The following is a 25,535-nucleotide window of genomic DNA, read 5'->3' as shown; positions in this document are numbered from 1 at the left end:
ATTTCTTTCATAATAAATTTTAACTCTGCATCTGCACATGACACTGCATTGCACCAGCTTTGGATTTTGAAATCATTTTGTCAGAAGCAAAGTTTCACTGTGTGAGGGTCTTTTGAAGCCAGTTCCAGTGTAAACTGTCCAGCCATCTGTACAGCAAGGTCAGCACTCATTGCTTCAGCAGCACAGACAGCTCCTACTAGTGTTTTCATTAGGAAAACGCTCAGAAATTCAGATATCAGGACTAAAAATGGCTGTTTAGAAATATTGTCAATTGTTAACAATTTTTTTAGTAGATTAAATTATCTATTCTTGAGTATCTAGTTAATCTTGTCCCAACTTCTCCCCTTGAGGACTCTTCCAAAGCCTGAATATTCCTGTAGTTCAGAAAGGCCCATTCCAGCTTCTCCTGCCTTAGCTTCCAGCTTTGATTTCTCATTCTATCACTTTCTGAGACTGTGAATAACTCTCTTCCTTCATTTACATTATTATTTCCTCAAAGTTATTTATAGACTGATATAATTTTCTGTGACCTTTCCTCTTTTAGAATGCTTTGCTTAACCCTGTCACCCTCTCACCTCTGTTTCTGCTGCTTATACATTATCATTTTTTTCTTCTCCCTGTTACACTTCCTCTAAAGCTTCCCTTAGCTTTGGGGAACAGAGCTGCAGGCAGACAGGCAGGTTCTCCACCCACTGATCAGTTCAAGATGATGGTCTCTAATTCAGGAATGAGGATCTTTGGGTGCTCCAGGGAAACACCTTTTGGTGTTGCAGACTGCCTCCATGAATGAAAACCCTAAGGTAAGATCCCTTCCTTGACATGTTCTGCAAGGTTTGTACAGAAAGAGCAAGACTTTCACACCAGCCTCTGATTTTAGGATGTTGAGCCTCTGTGTAGCCCCTTTTAGAAACAAAAAAGGCCATCTTTATTTTTGTACCTATTTTCTATACATACCTATTTCCTAAGTGTTTCATGTTTTCATCAATGTAAGATTATGCTTGATGCAATGCCGACATTATTTATAATTTAAAATGTATTATGTACCACACATGTATTCACCATCTATATCTGAAACAGTTCTGTACAATGTCAGGTTTTGGTCAGTGCAGTGTTTACTTGTTATTTCACAAATTTATTAGCTATATTCCACAGAGATTGAGATCTACTCCCAAAACTTCCATCAGATGCTACATCCAAAATACAGAACAATGACCATCTTACTGATCAGGGAACCTACCAAACCTTTATCAGCAACTTTCATCCATTTGTTGCAGTCACCTGATTTGATACAGAATGTGTATCTCAGAACAGATCTCTGACAAACCAGATGAATTTTCTTTTCTACATCACAGAGACAGAAAACTGAAGTTAGCACTGGAAAAGGCTCATAGCAGATGAAGCACCCTTTTAGTTCAGAACCAACAAAAGCATGAAAATCTGTAACTGAGCCTTGTGTTTCAAAAGCTTTTTGCCCTGGCTTACAGGACCAAGCCCATCTCCCCCAGCTGCAAAGTGAAAGAGGCGTATCTGGGGAAACAAAGATCATCCCACAGGGTTACAGAAACAGCCCTCACCATGGGCACTGTGCTCCAGGGGAAGGACACCATGAGCTGTCCTGGAAAGCAAAGCATGCAGATAAGAAAAAGGTCAGTATGGGATGCACAAGAGCTCCAGATCATGTGTAAACATGGAGATGATAACGGTGGTGCTCATCAGCAGCTCTCCAGAGAATCTGGTTTCAGGCTGCTAAATGTTCTTTCTTGAGCCCAGAGACCTGCAAAGGCCTGTGAAACTTGGGAAAATACAGATGTGGGGGGAACCAACCAAACCTTCCTGGAGAGGATGAAAGAAGAGAAATTGGTGTCATGGTGAGCGTCATTTGTCAAGGGCTTCTTACCCAGGGCGAGACTCATGTGGGGACATCCTGAGCTGGGAAATGTGACTAAAAAGATGCCAAAGCAGCTTTCCTGAGGGATGCAGAAGGATGTGTCTGAATGTCCCCAGTGGGAAGAAGAGGTAGAAACACAAATATAAGATGAATAATGTAGAATTACAGGAGAAATAAGTGCCTGGTCATTTAGCTGTTATTCAGATTTATTCTCATGACCAAGAACACCCTGCACAGTGTAGCTGGGACAACCTCTAAAAGGCATTGTCAGCCAAGAGAAAAGTTCCACCAAGGAATCCAATTCACTACCATTGTGCCTGTCATTCATTAATCACACTCTCTTTGTATGAAGACACATCAATTTTCTCTTTCACTTTCGATGCCACAAAGCCAAAAATCTTCTGCTATCAGCAGTCTTGGGCTGTGGGTGATAAATATTTTTAACAAATCACTTGTTGGGTTCTTTTCATTTTTATTACAGGTCTAGAAATAAAATTTGCTACAGCTGCATTCACCTACATGGACAAATGCTCTCTACCGTTTTCCAAAATCCCACAACCATAACTCACATTTTTAGTACTTTATTTTTTTAACTTCTGTCATAAAAGTTTGTTTAAAACTCCTATTTCAAGATCCTCTTCAGGCATTTTAAATCATAATATTTCTTCACTGTCAACAGATTACCAAGTCTGCAGAAGAAGGTTTGTAGTCAATCTTCATCTATGACTGAAAATGACAAATAAAAAATTTCCATATCCACATGCTTTACCTAATTTCACTATCACTCCAAAATACAATACTGCTCTCATTACTCTCTTACTCTCAATCTTGCTGTCCAGGTCAACTCATTATCCAAGTGGAGTTTTTTAGCCTGTGTCAGTTACTTCCTTCAAGTCATGGACAGTGAATTCAAATGGAATTCTGCTTCTTGGCAGCCCACTCAAGGTACACAAAGGTTACATAATCAAATATCCTTATTTATAGCTATTATTCTTGATGATTATTCTGTTTTCATTTAACAATATTTAGTTTAATGTTTATACACAAAAAGAGGACACTTATTAATGTAACAAGGAGGATGAAATATTGAAAATGTAATAAATCTTCCTTCAGAGTCATGTTCCTTACTCATTCATCACACTGAGTGGGTTTTTTTTTACTGTTGATGCTTTGACAAAGCCCAGATCACAAAGTGGTATAAGTTTGAAATTTGTGAAACATTTAGAAGATTTCTAGAACGGGAAAGTGAGAGATTCACTGTCTTTTGATGACCTCAGGCCAAGCTTACATATCTCAGTTTTATATAATAATCAATTATCAGCCTCAGTACAGGGAGAGTAAGAAACCCTGTCCTGAGCATCGGTGGCAAAGTATTATCTTTAGAACCATCTGGCTACAATCTTCAAATCAATTCAAAGCTGACCTTGAAAATCTGAATCCAAAATAAGACCCCTCATTCCTCTACCACTGTGATCCTAAACAGAGCAGAAATTGTGTGAGCTGCTTTATATACAGGTGAACAAAGAGAATGCTCCAGTTCTCTTTTGTCATTGAATCCAATGAGATCCATTCGCTCTCAGGTTCAGATTCTGCATTTAAATTCAGCACTGCATGCTGAAATGTGCATGTCCTGCTTGATTCAGGGGAACATCTTTCACTTGAACACATGCTCAGCATAAACTTGTCTCTAACTCCTGCACAAGCTGGAGTCCTAAAGTTTCTCCTAGAGCAAGATACTGTTCAGTCGTGGTAAAACTGAGTTTTCAGACAAGAACAGTTATGGCACTGAATAAAACATAAATAAACTTAAATAATACAAAAATAAATATCTTTAAGTCATATGAAACACATTTATCATTATTCTGGAAGTTCATGTTTAGGGTTTATTAAACCTCTGAACTCTTTAGGTAGCATATGTATCTAGTACATTTGCTATAATGGAATCCAAAAATAGTTTACACTGTTTAGAAATAAAAAATTCAGCCCTACCACAAGTGTGTGTCCACTTCTGGGATGACCCAGCAGCAATTCTGAGGAAAGTACATAAATTTAACAAATAAGGAGAAAAAGTTCCCTAATTTAAATTAGAGGAAGTGTTCCTGCACAAGCTGTGAGTGGATTTACTCCTAAATCTGGCCAGAATAGTGAGCAACTCCTACAGTTTTACCAGTTGTGTTGCTCCAGCTAATCTCATTTATAGGGCCACTGTAAATCTGATTTACATCACACCTTAGTTATGATAAACACATACATATATACAAACAAAAGTTTGCCGGGATGAAAAAAATAATAAAAGCTGCAAGAAGATGCAGGCAAGGTTTTTAACATCTTCATAACCAAATCTGCAGATATTGTAAAAGATACCTTTTCTGGATTTGTGGGCACAATTTGCAACCATAGTTAAGAAAAGTTTGTCCTATGCTGAAAGGTCTGTAGAAATGAAAGAACTGAACTTTTGGGGAAAAATTAGCACAAAGCAATGTATAGGTAACATGGCAACTCAGTACCTCTGCAAGTTCTCTTCATTTTTATTCAAACTTCTTTTGCTGAAGCATTGCAGAGGAGGAAGCAATACTTTAGGAAAATTCAACAAAATTCTACTTCTGCTACGTGGTCTGAATATGTTTTGCTGAAATAGCAACTGCAGAATGGGAGTGCTGGGATATGCCAACAAACATCAGATTAAACCTTTATGATATTATTGTATAAAGTAATATTAACATCACCATGGATCAGCCACAAAAGAAGTTCAGTTCAGTGAGGCAGAAAATGCATGTTAAACACAATTCTGAAACAACAGTAGGATAAATTAACATTAAACAGGAAATATTAAACAGGAAAGTAATTGAAAGTCTTTCACAAATTTTGGCATTTGGCGTGGATTCGAATCCAACTTCCTTCTTCTCTTTTCACCACAAATAAATTAATGCAAAACCAGCACATTTCCTTAAAGGAACAACTCAGAAGAAAGCTTTGCCCTTGTACCTTTCTTGTTTTTAACAGTCAGCAGAAATCTGTGTGGGAGACTCCTTGATCAACTTATTTTTAATAGAATCATATTCTTCTTGAAGAAACAACATAGAAACATCAAATTCATTATTTTAAGCATTAAAACTCTGCTTTTACTGAAATGCTAACTTTTGATCTGTAGTGATGCTTTCACCTTAAGATAAATCCAAAGGCAAAAAAGGAGATAATAGGAATAATTATGTCTCCTATCCAACACAGCTGTTTTGGCTGTCTTACTCTGCAGGTCATTTCAAGACACATTGTTTTTCTGCTGAATGCATTAGAAACTTACAGAACTTCAATCTCTCAGTTAATCCTCATCCTTCCAGGATTTAGTGCTTAAAAACTACTCTGCAGCTGCACTTTGGAAAGACTGCCAGTGCTGTGACCCTTCTCACAAACACTCCAGTTTTGAATCTGGTTTCATGGTTTGGATTGAGGAGTGTTTTGCCATTTTATATCTCATTAACTGATCTCATAACGAATTGTGATGAGTAAAATACACAGTGAAAAATTCAGTTATCAAATCTTTCTGCTTCTTGCCATCAAATTTCATTGTAATTTTGTCCAGAGAATGAAGGAAGTCAGAAATATTGGTTTGCACAGTTTGGCTTGGGCTGACTTCGTTTCAGTTCTGCTTTTTTACTACAAAGTTACTCATAATTCCTATGTCATTTTTATTACAAAGTAATTCATAATTCCTAAGTGAATCTCCAATTTGAACAAAAGACCTTTCCCCTCTATTCACAGTTGAGTAAGGATTTGTTATTCTATACCTTGTAAAGTTATCCTGTTTATGAATGTGGCACCTCTGCCATGACCAAAGTCAAAATATTTCTGAATATTGAAGGACTGAAGTCAAAATGGATTTAACACAGCTTGTAGCCTCATGATTTGGAGAGATGCTCACCAGGGAAATCCAGTCAGTTAGTATTTCCCCACTGTGTAATTCAGAGCCCTGAGAAGTGAAGCTCTAACTCAGATTTGTCCTCCATGGAATCCTTTCTCTCATGCTCCAGGTCTCCAATGACTGCAGCAGGAATTTAGGGAGATTAGCTTTGGTAAACTAAAACTGGCCTTTATGAACACTTTCCCTCCTCTGGGGAAAAAAAAGCCCAAAGTATCATTTCTGTTAGTGCTCAGAAGAACAAAAAAAGGACATTTTAAAGCATCTGAAGTGAAGGAAAACTTTTAATATAAACAAATTTTCTTCATCTCTTCTTCCTCTGAGTACTTAGAATATTTGCCCAACTCTAATTTGCACTGTTTTGGTCAGGATGGAAAGAACTGTACATCATACATAGGAATAGGGAGTAAAATAAACCTGTCACCATGTTTTAATTCATTTACAGAAAGAGCAGCTTGAGCCAGCAGGGTTGCTTTCCATCAGATTTTCATTTGCAGTATGTGAGGTGAGCCCTCATGCTTCCAGTTGGGTTTCGCTCATCGCTGTGGAGTCCCTGTGTGCAGATATTGTGTATGTCCTGTGGGGCAGAGAAGGTACAATGCTCATTTTGCTCACACCAAGCTGGAAATTAAGCTCCTGCCTCTGGGGAGTGATTTCTCCAGATCATTTTGTTCACCACACAGGTCTAGAGAAGCCAGCTTACATTCAGCTTGAGGGACTGGGTGAGACCTCCTTCAGATGTTAAACACAAGTCCCGCTACCAAAAATCCACTGAAGGTTACTTCAAATTTGTGTCCCATTTGAGTAAAACTGCAAAGGATTTTGGCAAACTATAAACACCTCAAACATTTACAGCATATATAAACTCTGTATGTTCTGCAGATTAAATGAATCTCAGTGCAAGATTATGGAAAAATCTGCTATGAGAAACTGTGGAAGATCAAGACTGACTTGCTGAGCAATACACCAAAAATGCTGGAATTGGTAAGGGAATAATAAGAAGGATAAAAATGATCCTTCGTGCTTCTACCAAGGCACACGTGTTTTAGGCCTTTGAAGCAAATTACTGGAATTCTATTGTTTCACAGTCACTTATGTGTGGAATGGTGTTTGTGACAGTCTACACTGTCAGATTAACATCCATCATTATCTCATTGTTCAACCACAGGAGTAAGGTACTGGCATAATACAGAACTATGCTTTTCCTCCAAGAGTATAATTAGTGTTTTCATGAATTCCACAGGTGTGGAGCACAGATTTTGCCTGAGGATTGTAAATTAAAAAAAGAGAAGACTTTCTTATGAGACAGTTGCACTTTGATTTGTCTGGTTTGAGGTGGGTTTTCTTGGTATGAATGGGTACCTGCTGGGTGGCTGAGGAACTATTGTCTCTCCCTGCTGATTCTGTGGCTGAAAGGAACAGTATTAACAGGTTACTTATGGAAGGAATTTACACAATTCTCTTCCATTTGCTCCACTGGCAATAGAGGTCATCAACATCTCCTGGAGGAAACTCTTATGATGATGTGAAAGAAAAGGATGAGGAGGACAGCATTGATCCAAAACCCATTAAAACCAATGGGGATTTTTTTCCAAACTGTATCAATGGAGTTGCAGCTGGATCTAAAAGAAAGAACTGTCTTCTTGCTTCTCCTTATACACCTACAGTCACTTTACAAATCCTCATGGCAACAAAAATCCCAATTCAAAATGGTCATGGTCAAAAACAAGAACTGGGATTCAATGAGCTGTGATTTTTGGTAAATCTTAGTTTGGTACTTTTTGGAACATCGTGTTCTTAAAGCTCTCCTACTCCCCAAAGAAGAAATTACCTTGATTTCCTCAAAGAGCTCTTGGCCTTCAGCCCTCCCGACCGGCAGCAGGCAAACTTGCAGTCAATGACCTGGTAAATGATGGGGTTGTACATGGCTGCTGACTTTGCAAGCAGTGTTGGTACCACTGAGAACTGGATGGGGACCGAATCTGGCTGTCCAAAGGCTGACCAGACCGAGACCACGGCGTAGGGGATCCAGGCCAGCAGGAACCCTGCGCAGATCAACATTGCCACCTTGTGAGAGCAGAAAAGAGACAGCGGGGTTTATCCACAAGAGCCTGGCACTGGCACAGCAGCACACAGCTAGGCAGGATGCAAGGGAGCTGCATCCCACTGAACGGAAAGGAAAAATGGTAACTTGCTTTTTCATATAAATTCACAATATGAGCAAAATCTGCCTCTTTATCTCACGCCTGTGTTTCTCCTGCCTGACACAGAGCCATTAACGAGGCTGCTATCAGACCTTCAAAAATGCAGCAAAGTCTGGCTAAATATGAGGAAACTAAATGAGATTTCAGAAAATAATAATAGCTAGATATTGAATTCAAATTATTTAAGGAGGGGATTCATTTCAAAACACAGAATCTCCTTTTTAGGATACTATGCTGATAATAGCAGAGCTGCAAATAGCAGAGCTACAAAACTTGAAAAAAGATCTTTTTAAAATTGGGAATTTAACTGAGAGTGAGAATGCTAGTAAAATGACTAGATTTATTTCTCCTAACTCATTTCATGGATTTGCACTCAATTAGAATATGCAGATACTTTAAAAAGCAGATTTATGGTAAATATTTTAGTTCTGATAAATGAGTTCCTGGTAAAATAATAAGTGACCTCCTTATAATGTGAGGAAATAGAACCATAAGAAATTTAGTATAAATATTAAAGAGAAACTGTGGCCAAAATCTGTGATTTGTATACTTTACCTGAACCAGCCTGTCTGGCCTCGGTCACAGCCTGATTTCACTTCAAATGATGCCATGCCATCATACATCCTGAAAAACATCTGCCTTTATACTGCTGCCATTGACAGATTATTGCTGCATCCACACTGGTAGCAGTGCATGTGCACTCATTTGGAATAAGGCAATTAGCAGGATTAGACTCTAAAAAAAAATTCACCAGAAAGCACAAGGGGTTTGGACACTGCATAATATTTCTTGTAGCCTGTTGGTTTTGTTGTTTGTCACTGAAAGAACAGTGCAGGTGAGCCAAGGATCTCAAACACAGTCTATTTGTTATAAATTGTGCTGTGGAGTCAAATGGGTTATAAGGGAGACTAGTTTTCCATATTTATGTTTATCCTAACATTTTGTTCTCCTATGTAGATCCAAGACAGGAGGGAAAATCACTGGTGTTGCAATTCAGATCACACTGAAGTTTTACATGATCCTTCTGATATGCAAAAAAAAATCTGCAGCCTGAAATCAAAAGTTTCCATTGCTCTTCAAAGGAAATTTGCTGAATAACCACCAAAAAAAAGTAACAGTTTGAAACATCCTTTTGAAAGGCAAGTAAAGTTGTACCAGCTGTACTGGCAGCACTGACTGTGCAGGTACATAGCTGAGATTTTCAGATATGTTTAGACATAATGTCCCTTATTGCTGTATCTTATATAACTCTCAGTTCAACTCACAAAAATTGAAATAAAATTTGATCAGCCAAGCAACACTTGCTGCTTTTCTAGCTCTTGGCATGCCTTACAGAGGTTGGTGAATCTTTTACAGTTGAGGAATCTGATTTTGTTCAATACAAGCCTCTCTTTTGAGATATTTCCTGGCACAATAACCAGTATCAAGGATCATGGCTGTCACCACTGCCAAACAGAAAATAGATTCAATCATAAAGGGAAAACAGGATATGGTCTGAGATGGAAAATTAATTTTAGCAATTCAGTGCATTTTTATCAGCAGTTCATGGCTGAGCCTAACTGATAAATTATTTGGATAGAAACAATTGCAGTGTCACAGGACCAATTTTGGTTTATATCTTCATTAACAGAGGAATGTAAACTGTATGAAAGTTTTATTTCCCTGCTACAATAAGCTGCTGTCTGTTTTCTGTTATAATTCCTATGCTCATCAAACACCTTAAATTAGTCTTTACAACTGTTTCTGAAAGCAAAGGGTGTTTTATGGTGGGGCCACAGGGAGATGATATGACTTGTAAAGTCATAGGGAAAGGCTGTGGCAGATCTTCAGAGTCAATCATGATCTCAGGGACCCAAGTGCTCTAATAACAGAATTATATTTCCACTCCTGGTTTTTCCCTATCTTGACAGTAACAGGGGAAAAAGCTACAAAAACCACCTTCAGAGCATCACTTTATTGTCACCAAATCTGCTCTTATGACCCAACACAGCAAACTGAGGAAAACATTCCTGCCTACCTTGGTCAGCTTCATTTCGAGAATGTGGCTGTTCTGAATCCTGGAGTCGTAGTGAGCGACCTCTTTGGTGGATGACTTGACTTTTAAAATTATTTTGACGTAGGAAAACACGATCACTGCCGTTGGGAACAGCAGGCAGAAGAAAAGGATGCTCAGAACAAAGGCCTGCCCAGCCACTGAAGCCTGTGCCAGCCACCAGTCCAGAGTGCAGGAGGTCCCAAAGGGCTCGGGGGCGTAGCTCCCCACCCCAGCAAAAGGCACTGTAGCCCAGAAGGTAGCATAGGCCCAGATTATTGCCAGGCAGATGAATGCATGATGCCTCTTAAGCCAGGTACCTGGAAGAAAATTCCAGAGTTACAAGTTCATGTCAGGATGCTTTTGGCACTATGGAGCACATCGTGTCAAGTGGAAGTGTTCAAGGCCAGGCTGCGTGTGGCTGTGGGTAGCAATGTGCCCCCACACCTTAGCAGGTGTTCCCACATTAGGAAAGGATTTGGGTTTCATTCTTTGTTTCACTTACAAGGCAAAGAACCAGGAACTTCAATGCTCTTCTCACTATAATTGGCCTTGTGCCAGGACAGAGGCATGTGTTGGGTCCCTGAACTGCACCTCAAGGCCTGTAGCTATTTCTATTGGGCAGCATGACAAAAACCCCACCTAGATCATTACATACTTAAAGGAGGGCACAGAGACTCTTGGAGTATTTTCAGGGTGTGATAGCAAGTGCAAGGATCCTCCCTGCTTATTTCACTTTGTTTTGTATAGTTTGTTATTTTCATCTTTATTAAAACCTTTTGCTTTTCAAACACCTCTGATCATGCTGCCTCACTATTTTTACAAGCCATTTTCTGAGGCTGCAGGGAACCCTCAGGAGGTGACACTCCCTCATGGGGCTAACAACGTCCTGGCCCCACACAGATTCCATCACCTGTGAGCAACCTGGTCTAGCTGGAAGCTGTCCCTGTGGGGCCTCTGGAACTGGATGGTCTTCGAGGTCCCTTGCAGCCCAAACCATTCTGTGAATCTGTGAAATATGAGGGTTTTGACTGTTTGATAACAACTCTGTCGTGTTCCTCTTGGCTCTTTGCAGGTGTCCATGGTGACCCTGAGCTCATGTTGTGCCTCATGAACATAAAGGTACACTCACATGGAAAGTTCCACCTGTCCTTATTTCAGATCTTTGCTTTAATTTGTGATGAATTGCAACTGAGAAGAGTCCAAACTAAAGAAATCCAAACAACCAGTTCAGAAACACTCATGGGAATCTTGTCCAGTAATTTAAATTCTTAATGTAACTTAGGTTTTTTCCTATTCTTTCTCTCCTGTGTTACCTGACTAAAGCTCAAACTCAGTGACTGAAAAACAAGGTTTTACAGTGGAAATAAGATATCTAAGATTTCATTTTACTTTTTCATTCTTTTCCAGTAGAGAAAATCACCATATGTGTCCTGTCAGAAGAATCTGTAATATGTGTTTTTGTGTATCCTTGCCATTTTTTAAAATTAAATGCAAATAGAAATCCTGAAGATCAGAACATTGTCTCTCTGCTCATCTTTCATACAGCTCTAATTCATCTAGAAAAAGTTTCAGTTTGCAGGGCTTTCATCATTACCTATATATTCAACAAGTAGGACTCAGATAGGACTAACAAATTTAAATCTTTAATTTTTACAGAAGCTTGGAATATGGTGTTATAACATCTTCCATCTTGAAACTCCCAACTCCCTTGCTGCCTCTGACTCATGGGGGAGTTTTCACTCACTTCACACTAACATTAAGGACATTTATTGAGGATTTCAGAATAACTTTAAACCTAAAATAGAAACACTTGTAATTTTGATGTGTCCAGCATCCCTTCACAGCTGATTTTACATGTCCAGGTCACTGGAAGGAAAACAAACATTGCCTGACAAATGATGTATTCCTGTGTGATGGCTGAGAGACAGAAAGGTGATTTGTTGTGTTCAGGGGTGGAAAAACAAAGCAGCAATAGCATAACAATTAAAAGAGTAACCTTTTTTGACCACCTAGACTGAGCATGATAAACATGTTTGTTTATTGCTCTCCATCATTTTGTATGGACCACGATGATCAGACTCTTTGAGAATAAAGGTTTTGAAATGTTTTCTCTCCTGTAAACTAAGATGTCAAGTTAAACACCACAGCTGGTGGCATGAATACAGCCAGCCATGAAATATTCATTTCAGCTCACCAAGACTGTGAAAAATCATCTGAGATTTGGGTTACCACTGAATTATTTTGAGAAGGCTTCTACAGACAGAACAGAAATCCTGCTTAATAATATTGGTGTATCTAAAACTCAACTAAGGAGACCTCCCCTGTACTCCCATTTAGGGAAAAAGTATGGACACACCAGGATCTATGATAGCACTTCTCAGCACAGTACCACAGCTTTTATCTGCTTGCACAGACTGGCTTCCTTACACTTGCTAGCTGCAAACACTCCTACAACTTAACATGATTGATATTATATGTCATTATAAAGAAATCTGTTGTGTCCCTCAAGTCACATGGGAAAGGGGTTTATTACTTGTAAAGTCACCTTGAGCATTGCCTGTATTTGGATGGGAATTTAGTCCCTTACAATGCAAGAACATCTTTTCTAAACTGTGACAATATCATTTAACTGGAAGGAATGAAGCATATACTATATCATATTCCAGAGGTACAAGATATTGATGGATATGGTGGTAACACACTGCTAAATTGATTTCATCCTCTCAGGTTCCATTTCCATATCTGAGACACTATTTCACATCATGACTTATTGCCCTTCCAAATCTCTTAGGTGTTTTAAATAGCTTGCCACACACTGCAGAGGATTTTAGGCATCTAATAAGGAATATTTTTATGTGCTGGTCCATAACACCCTGCAATATGTGCAGTACTTACATCTGTTAATGCTAATAGGCCTTGATAGACATAAAGTGATTTATCTATGAGGGGTTACAAAAACTCATGGCTTAAGCACACAGCAGAGGGACAACAGTGAGGGTGTTATGTCCAGCAAAATGAATTTAACTGGGATTTCTTGCATCATGCAAACATGTTTCTCTCCTCTGTGTGCTCCCCTCTATATTTAAGAAAAGTATTCTGAAGAGCTTAATTTAATTGTTATTTCAGTGTAGTAAACTACAGCACTTAATACAGCCTTTCTACAGTCACAGATTGTTGCTGTTAGCCTCACTGGAAAAGACACAGGGAGTCAGGAATTTGGGAGAGCAGACGAGCAGCGGGGATGAATCCCCGCTTTGTTTATTACTTCCTATTATATACTTTTAGCAAGGTAACCATGCATTGGAGGGTGGTATTCCCACCTCCCAACCACATTGGTCAAAGGGACTGTCACACAGTCATTCTTCCTCTTGGAAAAGAATGTGAAAACAATGATAATATTTACAAATACAATCTCCTTGTTTACATGAAACGAGCGTGAAAAGGTGCACACTTCTACTTTAGTATGAACGCTCAGCAAACTAGGAAAATCTCATGGCAACAATGGATACTACAGTTACCTATGTATGGATCCATGTTTGTCTTACCGTAGGAGAGGTGGCAGATTTTCAGGTACCTGTCCAGGCTGACAGCTGTCATGGTGATGAGGCTCCCGCAGCCGAAGAAGAAGCCGGCCCACCCGTACCAGCGGCAGCCGATCCACCCGAACACCCAGCGGTGCGAGAAGAAGGAGATGATGCTGAAGGGCTTGCCTACAACTTCAAAAGGACAGGAGAATGCTAGTCCACTGATCAAATCCATCCTTGGGAAAATCTCCTTTTATCAGAAAGGCAAACCCTCTCGCTTGCACAAAACTAATACCTGCAAAAGCGCTCTGCCACTGGGAGAAAGGGCTTCAGGCACAGCATGTGAGGACTTTGGGCTGGAGGGTAATTTTAGATGGGATATTAGGAAGAAAATCTTTATTGTGATGGTGGTGAGTCACTGTCATGGGTTGCCCAGAGAAACTGTGGGTGCTCCATCTCTGGAAGTGCTCAAGGGCAGGTGCGATGAGGCTTGGAGCAACCTGGTACACTGGAAGGTGTCCCTGCCCATGGCAGGGGGTTGGAACAAGATGGTCTAAGGTCCCTTCCAACCCAACCCATCCTGTGATTCCACTGGACTGAGCCCAAGACAGCTCTAGCTGGATCCTGTGGTACCCATGATAAGGTTGGACAAGCCAAGCCTGCAGAAGGGCTGGAAATAGTTGCTTTACTATAAACCACAGGAACCAGAGGTAAACTGACACTCTGAAACTGATCATGGGCAGGTTCTTCTCATTATGAAACCTTCAGAGTATGTGTTAAGTCTACAGGCCAGTATCTAAACAGGATGGCTGATGGTGAGTCAGAGCTAGAAACAAGCACAGATCTTCTTAGTTTACATCCCTGTAACCCAATTGGGTGTCTTCAAGCACTAGGTAAAGAAATTTTCCTTCAAAATTGCCTTTTTCAAACCTGCCAAGGACCAGCAGTAGGATACACAGTGAGGTAAAGTGTTAGGTGGGAAGGAAAGACGTGGACTTGAGCTGCAGAAGGGGTTTCAGCTCTTCTCCACACTACACCTTTCTTTGGTGCCTCCTAGCAAGTCACTGCACACAGATATCAAAACATTCTAAGCTTCCCCAAAGAGATGGGAAATGAGTAATTAGTTTTGAGGCTTTCTCTTAGTGGCACTTTAGCTCATTCCTCCACAGGTAAAAGTGAGTGCTGCATTATGGAAGAAGTGAAGTTTGGTCAAATTATATTCTATTCTCACCTTAAGGCAGGTATACATTTTTCATATTCCTTGTAAGTATTATGACAAAGAGAAAGTTTGAAAATTTTAATTATCTAGTTGGAAATCTCTGCTTTCTCCTAATTATTACCTTTTTCTCGGTCTTAATTTAGGCAAAGAAAAGAAATCTACTTTAACACAACAGAAAACTCAAAAATTTATAATCTAGGGACATCTGTTTTCCAAACACTTCAGTTTTACTCACCAGTCTGATCTTAAATTCTCCCAGGCCTGAACACTCCAACTGCAACATTCAAACATCATTAAATATTGAATTCCACGTTCCTGTGACTGTATTCCTTCCTGCACAGGAACAGCCAGAGCACCTCAAAGATTTTAAAACATCTCAGCTTCACCAGGCTGGTTTCCCTGGCTGAGCCACAGTGTTTTTAATGTCATAGAAGCTCAGTGAATTGGTTTATGAAGAGGGCAAAAATGATCTTGCAAACTCTATTTCCCACAAGGTAACTTATTCATAGAAACCAAGACAAAAATCTCTATTTTGTTGAAGCAATCTGTAGGAAAATATTTTTCCTAAGAACATTCCATTTCACATTGAACTGATGTAAAACCATGCTTTCTCTTTTCATTCTTAACAGAAAATTAAAACATTAAAACTGAATCTTGCAGAAAATTACCTTAGCTCCATCTTCTATGCCAAAAGCATCAGAACTGAAAACCCTTCAAAATCAAATGCATTTTTAAAAACGGTATTTTGGGATTACTTTCCTTCAGCCTAAGGCTGTAAGGAAAGTTCTGCCTGGACCTGCAGGATGTGCTCAGGTCAATGCTTGATGTGCTTTTCTCCAAGCAGAATAAATGAATGTTTAATTTTTCAAGCAAAAGTTGACCTTGGTGATTAAGGTTTCAAGAAAAACGTTAAATATGGCAAGGTCTAGGTTATGTGCTAACAATCATGTCAGCAGCTTTAGGCATATAAGTGACTGACAGCTTTAAAGGCAGACACATTGCTATGAACAAAATCAAATTTCTCTTCTCCAGCAGGACTCAGAAAAGCCCAGTGCACGGTGTCAGTGTAAAATGAGCCTGATGCAGCTTTGAACAAGGGGCTGGTGCCACCCTGTGGAAATCTGCAGGAAGCAGAACTCTTTTATTCAAAAGGCAGAAGTCTTTTCTTCAAAAGACAGGTGTGTGAAATATGAAGATTTTGCAGAAAAAAATCCTATCTTCAGTTTGTCCAGCAGACAGAACCCATCACATTTCTCAACTTAGCACCTTCCATTAATTAAAAAAATAAATTAGAAAATAGAGAAAACCAAGCATGGCTCTGGCAATTACTACTTTTAATTCCAAAATTTAAACCCCAGATGGACTGAGATCCCCATGGATGAAAGCAAGGTGGCTAAGTGGTGCACTGGTGACAGACCTGAACAGAGACATTGGCAGCCCTCTCACTAAGAGGGGTCCCAAACAAGCTGTAGTTTGAATGGTTGAGACACAGAGCTTTTATGGTTATGAGATACCTGTTTAAATTCATCAAATCATAGAATCACAGAATATTTTGGATTGGAAGAGATCTTAAAGCTCATTTTATTCCACCCCTTGCCATGGGCAGGGACACCTTCCACTACCCCAGGTTGCTCCAAGGCCCATCCAGCCTGGCCTTGGACACTTCCAGGGATGGGGTAGACACAGCTTCTCTGGGCAACATTCAGAACACAAAGCTGAGGAAATTCTCCTGAAACACTCCTTTGCATTGGAGTGACTAATATGAGCCTTATAATACAGGTTCTTAAAACACAAAGAAAATGGGAAAATCACAGAGGAGTGAAAAAGATTTTCCTTTACTTCTAAGTGTTGAGAAATGGAAGTAGTGTGTCCATGACAGAAATGCCAAAGAAATCCTTAGGATTTCTCTGTGTGGTAGCAGTGACATTTATACCAACATCTTTCTTCTACTGAATTAGTATTTCCTGCAGAAATCCATGTTTACTGACTAAAACCACTGGAATCTGCAGGGATGAGCAGATATTTGGTCTTGTGCCACGAAAGCGCAAACAAGCATCAGTCTGGGGAGGTGATTTGTTGTTTTATTTTATATAGTTCAGTGATATTTTTGGTGTTTAGATGAGGGCAAAAGCCTCTGGAAGAGACAAGGGTAGAAAAAGGGTGCACTGGAGCTGAGGGCAGATGTCCTAGTGTACACAACAGTTAGGGGACAGATGACTCTGCAAGCATGGGAGCATGAGAATATAATTCCATTTATATGGCACTGGGGAGATCCCATGGTCAGCTGGGTCCTGATACCCACTGGATTGTCTGCCATCCAAAATATCCTTTTCTAAAGGACATCCAGCTCTTTCCCTGTATTTACCCATGAGCATCTGAATCAGTCTCATGTCAAGAGCCAAAACATCCATCTCTGCAATTCTGGATAAACCTCTCCAAAGCTCTTTTCTCCAGTGCCAGCACATCCAGACTGTGGGGTTGAAATAAAAATCCTCCCAGTTGGCTTATACTCTACAGATTAACACAAATGCTTATCTTTTCTGATCCAGAGACAAAGGAGGATGGCCACGAGAGAGAAAACTATTTGATTTGGTGGCCTGATGGCCACTGGCATTTTCCAATTATTTGACTAAATGTGTATTTTTGAGGCATTTGGATCCTTTCTATTTCACCCTATGGTAAGAAAACACAATTTCTGCACCTGTAACACCAAGTTGGTTTGTGGTTATTGTGTCAGGGTGCACATGGAAGCTTTGGAGATGTGCCCAGTGCTGGGGTGAACAGCAGCTCTGTCTGTTTGATAAAATCAAGCCTAATTTTTCCTCTGTTACTTTTCATTTCTTCCCATCAAGTTGTTCAGGAATGTTGTTTCCCATCCTATTATTTACATGCAAATAATAGAGCAGAAATATCTGCAGCAAAAGGCATTTGGTGCTCCCATGACTTCCAGAGGAATGTCTGCCAGGCAGAATGGTGAGATAGTAAAAACCAGGGAAAATGGAACCATGAAATTACCTGAAATGCCCAGATCACACACTGCTAAATTAACAGTCATTATCTCAGCAGGTCTCAGCTTCTTTTTTCGCTTTGAGGACATAAAAATAACATACCCATTTCCCAGAGTTGAAAGGATCCCTGCAATAATGGAAAATAGAATAACATTCAAATTAAAATCATCCTCAAAACCAGCAATACTCCATCTTCCTTGTGATATTCACTGATCTTTTCAGCCTAAACCTGTGGTCCCTAAGGCTGGGCATTTTAGTCTGAAAGGTGACCCCCTCACTGTCATCGTGCAGCTCATAGAGACCTTGACTGCAGACACGTCCCTCCCACAGCAAATGCTGTTTTCCCCTCTGCAGGGGGGCAGTGCTTTCACCACCTGAGCCTGCACAGCCATCGACAGAATACTCACAACAGAAACCCCAGAATCCCTCTGCTCTGACCAGCCCAGTTCTCACTCAAACATTCATACAGCCACGAGAATGAAATTCAGCTCTCTATAATCACAGGAACCAGAATCTGACCAATTTCAACTTTATTAAATACTCTAATCAGATGTTGATAAATTTTTAGTTAAATTTAAATTATAATATTATATAAAATATAAAATTGTATATATATCAAATCTTATATCTTACATTAAAATTTATTTCTATCATAAGAAAGAAAAAAATATAAAATAAATCTGATTAATCTGATTTTAACTTCCAGGTGGAATTCAGTGCATGGAATCTTTCTCATATTGGCTGACATTTTTTTTTCCATATCATCACCCAGGGACCTGCAGGTACCAGCACTGCAAGTGGCTCATCTGCCATGGAATTAATCACACTGGTACAGAAAACTGTAGGGTTTCCAGTTCCCTTAAAGAAAATGTGTCTTCACTAGCTCATGTTTGAAAGAGTTTAGGGTCAGAGTGAGAGTTTTGCTGTGGAAACACAGGCCAACACACAACATCCCTCTCATGGAGCAAGAAGGTGAAAAACCCAAAGGGACTGTGGTCCACTGAGCCTCACACCAGATATGGGGTGACACATAAGAAGGAGGGAAATGCAGAAGAAAGGAGTGAAGAGCAAAGAATGCCTGTGCTGCCATTGCCTCATGAAAGGGATCTACAACAGCACTGAGGGAAATGTTGGAGACAAGTTCAGCTCAGGAAACGGTGAGGAAGGGTGTTTTACATAGGTATTTTAGGTTTGACACCTTTGTTTCTTATTATCTAAATCAGTAATTAAACATTAAGTTTTGGGGGTTGGAACCACATGATGAGAGTTAGAACAAGATGATCTTTAAGGTCCATCCAACCCAAACCATTCTGTAATTCCATAGTTCTGAATTTATTCCCCTTCAGGGAACCTGTTTGCCCACTGTAGTAACTAGGAGTGAATATTCCTGTCTTTATCCTGACCCTGTCTTCATCTCCACTGCCTTTTCTCTGCCTGTTTCCTTCCTGTCCCACTCTGAGGGTTGTCCTGAATGCTTGGCTGTTGCAGCAGCACCCTGGTTAGAGGGTAGAAATGAGCCAAGACACAGACTTCTTGTTCATCTCATCAAGAAAAGGGTCCAGGTTTATTCCTCTTTACAGCTCAGCCATCCTGACTCCAACTATTCACTGACTCTCGCTGCAGCAGGCTCCTGCTGTAGGCTTCCCTTGCAGCCTCTGACTGCTGGTTATTTCCTTCTAAACTCTGACTACAGGTATCAGTGTGCAGACTCTGGCTGCAGGCTTTACCCAGCCAAACTGTGACTGCAGGGATCAGTGTGCAGACTGTGACTGCAGGCTTTACTCAGCTAGACTGTGACTGTAGGCTTTCATCTAGCCAGACTCTGACTGCAGGGATCAGTGTGCAGACTGTGACTGCAGGCTTTACCCAGCTAGACTGTGACTGCAGGGATTAGTGTGCAGACTGTGACTGCAGGCGTTCACCTAGCCAGACTGTGACTACAGGTATGGGTTTGCAGACTGTGACTGAAGGCTTTTACCCAGCTAGACTGTGACTGCAAGGTCCAACAACAAGCTCTAACTGCAGACCCAGACTGGCCTCACAGCAGTGAGTCTCTCTCTCTCCCCCAGGATCCTTCTTCCTCGAGGTTCCCACATTCACGATCCTCCATGATGCTCCCCTGCAGCTAACCCACTCTCTTTTATCACACTTATCTTTATTGGATACAGCTGTGACCCATCGGGGCAAGGCTGTATTGGGTAATTAACACAGCTTCATTTATCAGGGAAAAGTCACTTGTATTCACTTCTAAACTTAGCTACCTGCTGAGGCCAACTCATCACTACTCCAAAAAAACTCATAAACAACCCAAATTTCCTCTGTTGATAAGCCATCAGAGTCACCCTTTGTGCTGCCTTGTACAGGGGGCTCTGCTGGGGCAACCTCTGCTTCCAGAAGGCCCCAGCACCTTCCACCCTCCCAGCAATGCTGCCCTCTCCAAATGTTGAACCTTTGAATACCACGTAATTTTCATTAAAGCCTTCTCGCAGACCAGACCTCAGGAAATGAAGCTCAGTAATTAAATGGGTATTTAATTATTGTATTTAATTATTTAATGATCAGTTTGGTAATTCAGTAATAAATAATCCAGTATTTAAATGGGTATTTTATTATTTACTCTGGTCCATCAATGGCATGATCCCCTTGCAAGGGTGCCTTGTCCCCAAAAAATCAAGAAACCAAATCCAGGAACATCCATGAAACAGAGAGAGAAATGGTTCCCAGATGCTAAAACCAAATTACTGATCAAGAAATATGAGTGACTGAGGAACCAAAAGTTTACAAAACTAAGGAGAAAAATATTCTGATTTTGAATTTTTCTGTATTAATGCAACAGTTATTGGAAACCTTTTTTTTTTATATTGACACTATTGTTTTCTATATTATTTTAGAAAATAAACAGAAGGACAGAAACAGCTTATTACTGATTTTAGGTTTTCTCATCAAATTTGATTTACCCTTAGTGAATTAAATTTTAAGAACAACTAACTCTTATGGCACTCCAAATTTAATCTGAATTATAAGCAGATAGAGGTATTCATATGAGTCATTTTCTTCCTTGCAGCTGAGTGAATGAATCTCAAAGTTGTGAGCATTTTTCATATATTTTAATCCTTTTCTCTCTAAATGCCATTTTCCTCCCCAGTGATATTTAGGATAACTAGAGTGCCAGCATCCAGCTTGAAATGTCTTTTGAAAGCATTTGACATTTTCCTGAATCCTTTTCAACTGACTGGCAGTCTAGAGAGACATCTCTATCAGCCAAGTAGCTCTGAAAGTTGCCCTGAAACCACTGCTCATTATTGATATCAATGTTTCAGAAAGCCCCAGCCCACTGAGCTCCTAATCCCATGGCTGGAAGGGGTCCATTGATAATTTGTGTTGCCTTTTGTCTATGACTGCATCTGAAAATTGCTTATCTGAATCTTTTTTTAACTCCTTGGTGATCAAAACTTTATAATCTCCTTAGATGAGGCATCTAATGCTCCATTTCTCCTGCTATGAAATGGCTTTCCCAGCAGTCAGCTGAAGCCCTTTCTGGAGGAGCTCTGCTAGGTTGGAAACAGGCAAAAAAGACTTTTCAGATATAAAATATATGCTATTTTCCAGGAGAACTCTCTATGGCACTGTGGCACTATTACACATATACAAACAAAGAGTCAAGGATGTGATAACCAAAAAAGTGACACTTGCAGAGACAGAGCCAGAGCCAGGCTGAGACACACAACCTGCAGCAAGAGGGGAAAGAGTTTACAAGCTGCCAACTGGAGAAATAAACTTCCACTTCTCCAACCTAAGAGCAGTGCTAAACCATCAGAGAAAATTAAAAAAAAAAAAAAAAAAAAAAAAAAAAAAAAAAAAAAGAAAGAAAAAAAAAAAAAGATAGTTCAGGATTTTGTTTTCAATTAAGTTGTTTCATAACAGGCTGAGAGAGTGTGCACAACAGTTTGTAAATCAATAGTAACTTGCCAAGGCGTTTCAGAGGAGCTGACAGCCAGCAGGTCCCTGCTCACTAGTTTGTCACCCTGCCTGGCTGTACAGTGAATCAATCAAGGCAGTGATGAAAAAGCTGGTGGAGGAAGTGACAAAAACAAATAATTGGATTCTTATAACCATGTGCATAGTCTGATTTTTTTTTCCTAGACAATACAGAAAGCTATACATGGAAATGAACTATTCAAGACAAAGGATCATGTGTTCACATATAATTTATCAGACAAATCAAGGCTCCTGATTTCCTTCAAAGACAAAAACCCAATTATTTTTCTATTTCAAATTACAATACTTCAGCTGTACAACCAGTCTGACCCTAAAAGTTCTGCAGAGTTTCCTGATAAGATCCAACCTTGTTCACTCACTGTTCAGCTTTTTCTCCTTTTTGAAAGGAATTTTAAATTCACTTGCACCTTACACAGCTCAAGTGCAAAAAGATGCACAAAAGCAGTCCTGGCTTCCCACCTCCTGCTTCCCTGTCCCTGCTGTCAGGATGGCCCACAGACCATCCTCAGGAGGGGCCACAATTTCTTCAAAGGGATCTGCAAAGGAGTAGGGAATGCAGTTCAGTGGAAAAATGTGACAGGTTTAGTCTTAATCACAAGTCATAATAAAGAGCCACAGACATGGAATCATGAAATCATTTAGGTTGCAAAAGACCTCCAAGATGATCAACTCCAACTTTTGGCTGAACACCACCATGCCCACCAAACCATACCATGAAGTGCCACCTCCACTCATTTTCTGAACACTTCCAGGGCTAAAGATTCCACCATTCCCTGGGCAGCCCATTCCTGTGCTCAACCATCCTTCCAGTGAAGGATTTTTTTTCCTAATATCCGTGTTCTTTAGATCCAAGGAATATGCAAACACAAGATTTATTTGGATATGGGAAGACCATAATTAACTCTAATGAAAGTCACTAGTGAAGTTTGTTATGCACACAAGGTCAAAGTAATTAACCAAGTAAAATGCCATGCAAAACACACACTTTAAAAATTAAGTTAATTTAGAGCTAAATGTGTGGGCTATGATGTGTGCAGAAACATACTGGTACAGCAGAGCTATGGTTTGAACTATCCTGGCCCAGGCCACTGAATACAAAGAATTCACAAGACTAATATCAAAATGATTATGAGACCTTTTAAAATTATAATTTTATTTTACCCACATTGCTCACAAAAGCCTGTGCCTTTATGGTTGGCCTCTAGCTTTTCACTGGAAATTTTTGATTCTTGTTCCTTGCCTTAATTTGATAATGTCTTTGTTTTTCAAGATATTTTATACCTGACAGGGATAATTTTTGGAACAGGCTAGATCTACATTAAATACAGTGACTATAACAACGCAACACTGTGTATATTGGGAGGACTCATCCATCACACATATTTCCTGGGATTAGAGCTAAGTTTACTTAACCAAGTGAAAAAAGGAGTGGGGGTTGTTTTGTACAGTTCACTGAAGACATCTGCCTGCAGAGCAACAGAAAAGAAATATATGTGTGAAAAGTGAGGATACCTACAAAACAGTGTATGAGTACCAAGAACAGCACTGGGACACAGCTTCACCTGTCACCTCTGCTGCTCTGAATTCTTTTTTCAATAAATACATAAGCAGAAGAGAAATGAGAAACAAATAGAAACATAAATAGAAGGGAAATAATAATAAAAACTCTTCCACCTCCACTATGGAAAAGATTACATTACCTAGATCAGTTGGAGAAAAAGCAGTAAGACAGAGTAGGAGGGGGGTGTGTAAAGATAAAGACAAGAAAGACAAAGGTAGGACTGACTGACAGATCTTGGTATTTAGTGCACAACTTGTTGAACAAGACAATGAATCAAAACTGAGATAAATGTCAAGGAATCACTGTACACCCTGTATTCCATCTTGTCTTCAGACATCTGACAGCTGGAGCCCAGGTTTTTTGCAGAACAGTTCTGTCCTCAGATCAGTTTTAGTGAGAAAATAGCTGTTAAGCTGTGAGAAACTGCATGAAATAAGACCATAAAGCATAAAGGAACTTAAAATATATAAAGAAGAATGGAATGGAATGGAATGGAATGGAATGGAATGGAATGGAATAGAATAGAATAGAATAGAATAGAATAGAATAGAATAGAATAGAATAGAATAGAATAGAATAGAATAGAATATGGAATATCCTGAGTCCAAAAGAACGCACATGGATTATCGAAGTCCAGCTGCTGACCCTGCAGAGGACAATTCCAAGAATCCCACCATGTGCATCAGAGCTTTGCCCAAACACTTCTTGAGTTCTGTCAGGCTGGTGCTGTGACCACTGCCCTGAGGAGCTGCTCCAGTGCCCAGCCACCCTCTGGGGTGAAAAACCTTTTCCTGATATCCAACCTAAACCTGCCCTGACTCAGCTTCATGCCATTCCCTCAGGTGCTGAGGCAAATGTGGACACAAAAAGACATAACTCTGCCCTCCTCCATAAAGTAAAGAGGGCAAATTATCAAGAACAAGGCCCAGTTTATCCCTAGAAGAAATAGAGACCAACATTTTCCTGCTGAATGATAGCATGTGAATACTTTAAAGAGAAATCAGGCCCAGCTATCATGGGTGTGCACTAACCAATAGATAATTGTATTTATTCTGCTTGCAAGGTCACTTAGAACCTTGTAAAGGACTCCAACACAAAAGGATGGGGAGGGTACTGGGCAGAAAATATTGCTCAATGTGATGTGTAACAGAGGACAGATGATGCCAGGAGCTGAGCAAGGGTCATGTGAACACATCTGAGGGTGTTCACTGCTGTGTAGGCTCACGAGAGAAGCTGTGAAAACAGGCCATAAACCCCACAATTCCATAGTGAGGGAAATCCTATTCTGCCCAAGGACAAATTAAACTGCAGTGTAGCAACCTACCAGTTATTAAAAGCAATGAGTATATCTGTACTTTTTCCTGGAACATCTACTGCTAGTCCCTTTTGGCTACCTGCAGCAACATTATCTGTTGACATTAACTGTTGACACCATATTTCTAACACATTATCTCTCCTTCCTCCTAGGTTTTTCTTTCTGGTATGTGTAATTTGATGTAATTACACATCTAATGAACAGCAGTTTCTGCCTCATTTCTGAGAGCTGCAAGGATGCAGCAGCACAGTCATATTTTGAAGACAAATTATAAAATCATTACCAATTATTGTCAAGTAAAAGCCAGCTATGATGTCAGCTTCTCTAGAGAGCTTTGATGCAAAGGGGTCTTCCTTTTGGAGATAGTGTGGGATGTATTCTTCCTGGGAAGAATTGTTGTGATCTGATGCCATCCCACTCATGTCCAGTTTAGTGCCTGAAAGACAAAAGAACAGAGTTTGCAATGGATCACACCTGCTGTTAGAAAATGTGAAGATGTTTTTGTTCATGCACAGGATCCATCTTCCCATCTTCAATTCTGCTCTGATACTCCCCAGGGCATTTCAGGATACCATTCAAACTTGCACAAAGCATCATGCCATGATTTAGGTCATGCCTTACTTTATCCAAGAACATCACTATTTACATTGGACCACAACAGGAAAAAGGCACCAAGCTATGGGAAAGTGTCCAGAGGAGGCCATGAGGGTGGTGAGGGGTCTGCAGGGGAAGCCTTTGAGGAGCAGCTGAGGTGACATGGTCTGCTCAGCCTGGAGAAAAGGACACTGAGGGGAGACCAGCTGAGGTGACATGGTCTGCTCAGCCTGGAGAAAAGGAGACTGAGGAGAGACCTCACTCTATCATCC

General features: G+C 40.1%; 1 protein-coding gene across 1 annotated transcript; it reads right to left on the bottom strand.

Annotated features, from left to right (window-relative positions):
- Positions 1–6,317: 6,317 nt before the first annotated feature.
- Positions 6,318–25,233, bottom strand: LOC134547668 (opsin-5-like). The gene is made up of 6 exons (XM_063391816.1): positions 24,953–25,233; positions 17,802–17,921; positions 13,589–13,759; positions 10,026–10,360; positions 7,636–7,871; positions 6,318–6,381 (listed from the first exon to the last, which is right to left on the bottom strand). The coding sequence occupies exons 1-6, from the start codon at positions 25,197–25,199 to the stop codon at positions 6,318–6,320; spliced, it is 1,173 nt and encodes a 390-aa protein (XP_063247886.1). The 5' UTR covers positions 25,200–25,233.
- Between the last annotated feature and the right edge of the window lie 302 nt (positions 25,234–25,535).

This window comes from Prinia subflava, chromosome 2, assembly GCF_021018805.1.
Source record: "Prinia subflava isolate CZ2003 ecotype Zambia chromosome 2, Cam_Psub_1.2, whole genome shotgun sequence".
In the NCBI taxonomy this organism is placed as follows: domain Eukaryota; kingdom Metazoa; phylum Chordata; class Aves; order Passeriformes; family Cisticolidae; genus Prinia; species Prinia subflava.
This window is presented reverse-complemented; position numbering and strand designations above follow the sequence as displayed.